At 41.4% G+C, this 8,746-nt stretch overlaps 1 protein-coding gene across 1 annotated transcript in view; it reads left to right on the top strand.

Moving 5' to 3' along the window:
- LOC120733281 overlaps positions 1 to 7,303 on the top strand; it is a 38,048-nt gene extending 30,745 nt beyond the window's left edge. Inside the window, exons 4-8 of the mRNA XM_040031379.1 lie at positions 4,085 to 4,289; positions 4,735 to 4,900; positions 5,906 to 6,118; positions 7,096 to 7,110; positions 7,299 to 7,303. Coding sequence (XP_039887313.1) covers positions 4,085 to 4,289; positions 4,735 to 4,900; positions 5,906 to 6,118; positions 7,096 to 7,110; positions 7,299 to 7,303 — 604 coding nt within the window. The remainder of the gene's footprint in view (positions 1 to 4,084; positions 4,290 to 4,734; positions 4,901 to 5,905; positions 6,119 to 7,095; positions 7,111 to 7,298) is intronic.
- Positions 7,304 to 8,746: the final 1,443 nt, after the last annotated feature.

The raw sequence follows: 8,746 nt of genomic DNA, 5'->3' as shown, positions 1-8,746 counted from the left end.
ATCAAATATATATAAATAATCTATAATCCAGTTTTGAGTTCTCTCCCCAGACGCCTTAACGCCCACTCACATCCTGGGCCATCTGACCTCAGGAAATCACATGATAGGGTGGGGCCAGGTTTCACAATGAGCTCACCCGAAACCCTGGCTGATTAGGACCCCCACCCGCTTTCACACCTTGGCTCATGTGATTACGTAGAGGATCATCAGGGGGTCCTTTGTCCCTCTTTGGGGGGAAACTCCCACTGGGTTTAAATCTGGGACTCCCCACCAACTGACCTTAGAACTGAAGAAGCTTCTCAGATGAGAGGTGAAACGTCTTCAAGCAACTCAAAGAAGTCCAGACGCTTTTCTTTGCAAGCTCCTTAGTCTACAATGACTAAGAACCGTCACAGACAACTCAGTCCTATATTTTAGGTTATTCTGAATAAATCGTTCATGCCCTCTCTTTGGAAAGAAGCTGTTGTGGTTCCTGGTCCTAAATCTAGTTGTCCAAAAGTTCTAAACGACTTCAGGCCTGCTGCCCTCACCTCAGTCTTTGAAAAAATCATTAGACATGTGTTTATGGAAGACACTGAACTTCAGCTTGATTCAATGCAGATTGCACATAAGCCCAATAGAGGAGTGGAGGACGCGCTTTTGATTCTACTTCACCTGATTGTCAAACACATAGAGAGTAAAGGACTTCAGTTCATCGATTTCTCTGCTGCTTTCAATAACACAGCCCCAGATTTGAATCAAAAGACTTTTAGAGCAGTTTGAAATCCGGACAAACCTGAGCAAGTGCAGTCATATAAATATCTTGATGACAAATGCTATTATTTTTCTGTAAAGCAAATTGACCTAAAAGTAAAGTAACCTTGATATGTCAGGATGTAGATGCCCCACCCAAAAACGTCATCCAGCCCTGAAACATCGGTACTGCTCAAAGCAGCATTGCTGTCCACACGTCCATCAGAGTGTTTCTTTGGACTTCATGGTGTTGCTGCTCCCAGTATTCTCTGAGACAACCTCTGAGGCCGTCACAGAGCAGCTGTATTTGTACTGACATTACATTACACACAGGTGCACTCTATTTAGTCATTAGCACTCATCAGGCAATGTCTATGGGCAACTGACTGCACTCAGACCAAAGGGGGCTGAATAATAATGCACATAACAATTCTCTTCACTCTGCTGACAAGAGATTCAACCCCCACTATGAGCACCTTCTAAAGAGCACCATTGAGAGTATCCTCACCAACTGCATCACTGTGTGGTATGACTCCTGCACTGGGTCCTGCAGGAAAAATATGACAACGGGTAGTGAGAGCAGTGGAGAGGATTGCAGGGTCCTCTCTTGCCTCCCTCCCCAGGAGATCTACTGCGCCTGCCTCATTCGAAAGGTCCTCTTCATTACAGGTGACTCCACTCATCTCTTCAACAGCTTCTTCAGTTTGCTGCCATCAGGAAGGATACTGAAGAGACCTTTTGACCTTTACATTTTCGTTAATATCTTTAAAACAGAAGCAGCACAAACGACAATTTTAGCAGCACAAACCAGCACAAACGTAGCACAGTTGATTGACACCAGTTTTGTTTGATTTAATTAATGTGGGGGGGCTGGTTGACCTCTGGGGACCTCTAGAAATTTTCTTGAATATCTTTAAAATGATAGCAGCACAAACAAAAATTTTTGCAGCACAAACGTAGCATAAACGTTTGATACCACTTTTGTTGGATTTGAAGAAGGTGGGGGGGCACTTCATGTCAGTCGAGGGAAAAACCAGCAAAAGAACTCGAGCAGCCGGGCTACGTAAAAGGTGTAGGGGGGCGTGTTTGCGGTCACGTCCAGCGGGTGTGTGGGCGGGAGCGTTACACAGTCGCTCCACCTCAAGTCACTACTGCGCAGACTCTGGCTCCAAATTTGCAAGATGGCAGCCTCCACAAGCGGGATATTTTGCTTCATTTTTGCACAATGGGAGGAGGCGGTGTCGCGTCGTCCATCTTTTCTATAGTCAATGATTTACTCCAATAATAACCCCGTCACGGCGAAACATGAAGCACAATCTAACTGGAGAACCGGGGACCCTCTCCCCCGACGTGTTTTTCTCCCTAATTCAAAGCTTTCTTTTAATGACATCGTTAACATTTCTCAACAAAAACACATGAACGTGTCACTGATAATTCAACAATAAAATCGCTTCATGTTGTGGCCATCACACAGTGTTTTCCAAATTGATTCACGATCTGAAAGTGCGCAGATTTAACGTACATAAACCTTGGTTGGGTTTATTATTTTATTTCACACGTAAAACACATTTATAGTTTTATCCACCATTCCTGTTAGTTTTGGCTGCGCTCGGTTCCAACCAATCAGACTGTCCTGAATTCATATTTGAGGTGAGAGACAAACGACTGGAGGTCCATTGTGCGTCAAAACAATGATTTTATTAAAGCACATATATGTGGGAAGCCGAGCACGATCACTCAAACAGCACCGATCTTCCCAGAACAATAAATGGGGTGTCATATATATAACATAGTTGATGACGAACATTATGCGTCAAAGCAGATAAATAACATGCATCAATTCCAGTAATTCCATATTCTAAAAAAGAACAGTTCCGTCCTCTGTTCCTCGCCACCGCCAGATGCTTCCTGTTATTTCACTTACTGCACTTCAGAACAGAACATGAGCATGCCATTTACAAGCAAAACAAGTCTTTATACTGTGTGCAGGCAGACTATGTGTCTTGACCTCAGTGCATGACCTCACTCGACAAACAAAGACATTTTAGAAGTATACTTCCTGACTCTTTTTGAGTCATCTGTTACCAGGCAAACTCCAATGCAGCAGGCTGCTGAACACACACAGGCCTTTATTCTATTCCTATATAATATGTGGTGAATTGGAAGCATGTATGCAATCCTGTCGTGGCTCCAGGTCACCTTAACTTCCTGTTGATCGGCCAGACGTCGCGCTGACCGAAGCTTCAGACCATTAATTAACTTGACCGAGCTTCAACTCTTTAATTAGCACAAAAATGCAATATGTGTATAACATGATTACAGTTGCACCTGCAATGAAAGATTGTTATGTAATTATGCTCACACCTCAAATACAGACTTTAATGTAACATCAACAGTTTCAATAAATGCTCTGACGAAATGATAATGATAAATGATAAGTGATGCAACAGTAATAATAATGGTTATGAATAGTAACGGTAAAATAATATTCTCATCTCGACAAGACCAATTTAGGCTAACGGCGCACTAATCCCATAACTGCATACCCATAATCCTCAACTGCCGTTGCTATGGAAATGAAGACAATCAGCAGCTTGACGCTACCCGTTATTCCTGTATTTGTTCTAAAATAATAACCAGCGATAATTATCATTATAATACGAAAATAAACTGTCCCAGTGTTTAATGGTGTCATTACAAATTGGTCATTTTATTTTTTTTAATTATCATTTATTTATTTTCTATTTTTTTTTTTTTTTACAAATTGCAATATCTATCTGCAGCGCGCCTTTGTCAACAGATTTTAAGCAAGGCGATTGGATGGCTTTTACTGCAATGCATCTTGGGAGTCGTAGTAAATGTATGTTTCAACTCACGGTCCTGCTGCCAAGTGGTTTCTCGAGACGAGGCAGATCCTAGCTAAGTAAGTTGTGATAAACTGTTGGTAATTTGCATGTTCACTGAAAATATTAATCAGCTGATATCAAACTTGAAATGTTTTCATAGAGCAGTCTGTGTACCAAGAGAACTACTTCTGCAAAAGTTTATTTAATGTTTCCTTTTGTGATGTATTCTCCTGTGTAAGTCACTTGCTTGGCCACCCAGCTACCGTTAGTACTGCTCTATTTTAGCAGTGCATCTTTTCTGTAATTAATTCAGTATTTTTAACCCTATTCTCGCAATTTACTCAATATTTACGACTGTAATCTCTTAATTGTTTTCTTTTTTTCTAAATATGGTGTAATACTGCCTATTATTATATTATTTATTTCTTTGGTCACAAATTATTTTTGTAATCATTTCACCAAAACAGACCTGAAATAATCCCTACATGTTCCATTTTCATTTGCAGAAATGACAAAGCCAAAAACCAAACCATGCCCTTCCTGTCAGGCTGCAAACACCTGCAACAGGAAGACATGCAGTGGATGCCTGGGCAGCCTGAACGTAAAGGAGGGATTGAAAAAAAACAAGAACAGTTTAAAAACAGCAACTGGGCTGCCTCTGTTAAAAACAACAGAAATGCGAGCAGGGTGGTTAATTCAGCCCAGTTGTCAGTAAGTTTAAAAGTTCTGATCTAATAAGTGGTTGGTCTGCTAGACAATTCTTTATTAATCACAGTTGTCAATGTTTTCTTGTATATCATGAAGTAAGAAACTAACAAGACATGTATATACACATAAAATATTAATTTATAAAAGAGCATAAATAAAAAAGTTATTCACATCAGAATAACATCATCACACTAAAGACATCAAACTAGAAAAAACTTCAACTATTTTAATTTAAGCTACTTCTGATTTTTAATTTAATCAGCTAGTAACTGAGAGACACAACATTTCAAGATGGATTTGATCATACATTTACAGGTTTGGTCGCCATAAATACTTTTTAACTATCGACAACAATAAAACAACAAAGATGTGAAACTTAAAGGTTTGTTATACATCCGTTTGCTTACATGAAAGACTGGCTGCATGTTTTTCTTTGTTGTTCTTGCAGGTTTCAAAACTACACGCCCTGGACTACCAGCCAGTTCTGTTTCTTGGACAGTTTGACCGTAAGGGCCGTATAGTAGGGGACGTGATCACTCACATCGAACCAGCGGAAGGTGCTGCACGTGACATCCTCATGAAGATGAGGAAGCTTTATGAACACCTTCTGAGAAGTAAGATATGCTTTGTCCATTATCTGTAACCAGGTGTCCTTATCAGGTAGCCTATCCTAGCTGTCTTTGGGTGATACTCATGGTACACCCTAGATAAGTAGGCAGTTCACCACGAGGTACATAGAGACAAACAAGATGGTGAAGACGAGGATAGTTCAGAGTCACCAGCTATTCTATTCAACTCTACTCTATTCTGTTCTATTCTATTCAACTCTACTCTATTCTGTTCTATTCTATTCTATTATTCAGCCAAGGTTCAGACCAGTAACCTTCTTGCTGTGAGGTGACAGCTGCCCTACATGTCCTGTGGCTAACATGAAAATAGTGTTATATCTGCCTTATTACCTCCCCATGTGGTGTTCACATCACCAAAGCTAGCCATCGTGAACCTCTGCTGTTACCTGACTTAACAATTTTGTATTTGTGTGTGTGTGTATATTATGGTCTTTCACACTCATGTTTATACAAATGCAATTGTACAAATCTTCTCGAACACCACACCTGATAATTCTCTTTGAGATTTTCTAGTATAACAAGTACATGTAAACATGTTACCAATATGAACACAAAGATTCTTATACACTTATATACTTCTTAAGAGGTCACCTGATTACCTCCCTGAGGTCGTTAGCATCACCACTGTACAAAACTCTTAAGTCACAGTACTAGGTTGAAGTGTCAAATGTTGTGCACTACAAATTCAGGAAAGTCGTGTCATCAGAGGATAAAAGTCATTAGCTCTCTGGATTTATAGTCACACTCATTAATTTATTAATGTACAATGTAGAAAAGCACTACAGATGTCACACTACCCCCGAGGGCACTTGTACTGAATGATTTGGGTCAGTGAGGGTGTGAGATGACTTACTTGATGCCAATATTTACAAGTTGTAACTTTAGTAAAAACCTAACTGAAAACATGCAAATTACTACTTATTATGTGTTTATGTGTGCTGTACATTTTCAACCCCTTTTAATGAATATTTAGTATTTAAAATTTTGCAGAATTACAAGTTTCACCTCCTGCTAAAAGTTCTCCACCAGCAGCTGGACCATCCTCTGCTGACAGTGTGGATGCTGGACCAGTCCCAGACCCAGAGGCTCTAAACCAGCAATTTATTCTTCATTTAGAGCCTGAACCAACATCTTCCTCTGTCAGCCTCCTGCATCCTCCTCTTCATCTCTGCTTCCTCCTGCATCCTCCTCTTCGTCTCTGCTTCCTCCTGCATCCTCCTCTTCATCTCTGCTTCCTCCTGCATCCTCCTCTTCCTCTCTGCTTCCTCCTGCATCCTCCTCTTCGTCTCTGCTTCCTCCTGCATCCTCCTCTTCGTCTCTGCTTCCTCCTGCATCCTCCTCTTCGTCTGTTCTTCCTCCTGCATCCTCCTCTTCGTCTGTTCTTCCTCCTGCATCCTCCTCTTCGTCTCTGCTTCCTCCTGCATCCTCCTCTTCATCTCTGCTTCCTCCTGCATCCTCCTCTTCATCTCTGCTTCCTCCTGCATCCTCCTCTTCATCTCTGCTTCCTCCTGCATCCTCCTCTTCATCTCTGCTTGCTACTGCATCCTCCTCTTCCTCTCTGCTTGCTACTGCATCCTCCTCTTCATCTCTGCTTCCTCCTGCATCCTCCTCTTCATCTCTGCTTCCTCCTGCATCCTCCTCTTCATCTCTGCTTGCTACTGCATCCTCCTCTTCATCTCTGCTTCCTCCTGCATCCTCCTCTTCGTATGTGTTTCCTCCTGCATCCTCCTCTTCCTCTCTGCTTGCTACTGCATCCTCCTCTTCATCTCTGCTTGCTACTGCATCCTCCTCTTCATCTCTGCTTCCTCCTGCATCCTCCTCTTCGTATGTGCTTCCTCCTGCATCCTCCTCTTCATCTCTGCTTCCTCCTGCATCCTCCTCTTCATCTCTGCTTCCTCCTGCATCCTCCTCTTCATCTCTGCTTCCTCCTGCATCCTCCTCTCTGTCTCTGCTTCCTCCTGCATCCTCCTCTTCATCTCTGCTTCCTCCTGCATCCTCCTCTTCATCTCTGCTTCCTCCTGCATCCTCCTCTCTGTCTCTGCTTCCTCCTGCATCCTCCTCTTCATCTCTGCTTCCTCCTGCATCCTCCTCTTCATCTCTGCTTCCTCCTGCATCCTCCTCTTCATCTCTGCTTCCCGATCTTGCTTGCCCGATCTCATCTGATCTCGGAAACTAAGCAGGGTCGGTCCTGGTCAGTACTTGGATGGGAGACTGCCTGGGAATACCAGGTGCTGTAAGCTTTTGCACTTCCACACACAAACTGCAGAGGGCACTTCTGCTCCTGCTTGTGCTTAGAGGCATGAGAAGTTAACATTTATGGGTGATAAAATCCTTTTTCTATATTTTTAACATGAGAATATCAGTTTTCCATCTTGTGTTCCAGAGTAATCGGACAAAAGACAAACATAGAACAAGGAAAAAAGAGGCCAAGTGTCTCACCTATAAAACAAAATTACTGTTTTCTGAATAGTCTCACACAGATAAACATTTGCAGGGAATACCTTTTCCTTCAAAACAAACGTCACAGACTGTGTTTTTCTTTACTGATTGTATTTGAGTAGAAACTCAGATTAAAATGACATCAGTGCTCATAAAATGATTTAACTGTAAGAGTAGGTGTAGTGGATCACTTTGCATAGATCTAGATAAAAGTGCAGTAAGCAAAGACTACAGTGGTCATTGAGCAGCTGTTCCTATAATGTGAATCTGGGATAAAGGCACAGATTATTTGTTTGCCTTTGTTTCCTGGTTCTTTCTTTCTTATCCAAATGGAAAAAGAGAGCATAAAAGTACTGTTTACAAGCAGCTTATCTATCTCATTGTGCCCACTATCATAAAATCTTGGTTGACTGAGCACTGAGCCATCTACCACTCGAAATTGAACCTGTGTGGGACAACAACAAAGTCCAGTATACTAAGTTTCAGTAATGTGCAGTTTTTTCTGTGGAAGATGTAAATCTAAATAGATGTCCTATTGTATGCATAATATACCACTGAACTTTATAAAACAACTTCTAAAAGCAAATTTCGATTTATTTTAGATTTTCTCAAATCCAAACAGTGCTAAAAGCATACACACAGTCAAATATTTTTCATACGAGGTGCTGAAGGTTCTGCAATGTTCTGTCAGTGCGCCCCAGGGCAGCTGTGGCTACAATGTAGCTGCCATCACCAGTGTGTGAATGTGTGAATGACTGAATGTAGTGTAAAGCTCTTTGGGGTCCTTGGGGACTAAGTAAAGCGCTGTACAAATACAGGCCATTTACTTACTCAAGTGTGTGAATAAATTAGTCAGTTTTAAACAGTTGCAATTTAAACAGTAGAAGAGTGGCACTATATTTATATATTTATAAAGAATTTCAAACAACAATTAATTGATGCTCAAAGCAGGTTTATTTAATTAATATCCAGATTTCCAATTAGTTCCCAATTCATTCAGCAGCAAATCACATCACCAGTCACTTCAAGGCTGTATGTATTATTGTAAGGTAGACCCTACAATAATACATACAGAGAACCCAACAATCATATGACCCCCTATGAGCAAGCACTTTGGCGACAGTGGGAAGGAAAAACTCCCTTTTTACAGGAAGAAACCTCCGGCAGAACCAGGCTCAGGTCGGGGCGGCCATCTGCTGCGACCGGTTGGGGTGAGAGAAGGAAGACGTTTGTTGTAGGTCTGATTGAAGGACTGATGTGATGGTAAGTTGTCTGCTGCTCCGCTTTGAATATTGAGAGATTAGTTGATGGATTTCAAGCCAAATTGTGCCCAAGTTTAAGACCACATTCATTGGTTGTTTTTGTTGATGTTATTGTTTTGGGCTTTTTTTC

Source organism: Simochromis diagramma, unplaced genomic scaffold, assembly GCF_900408965.1.
Source record: "Simochromis diagramma unplaced genomic scaffold, fSimDia1.1 OVJJ01000435.1, whole genome shotgun sequence".
Taxonomy (NCBI): domain Eukaryota; kingdom Metazoa; phylum Chordata; class Actinopteri; order Cichliformes; family Cichlidae; genus Simochromis; species Simochromis diagramma.
The sequence above is the reverse complement of the archived record's forward strand: the minus strand, read 5'-3'. Positions and strand labels throughout refer to the sequence as shown.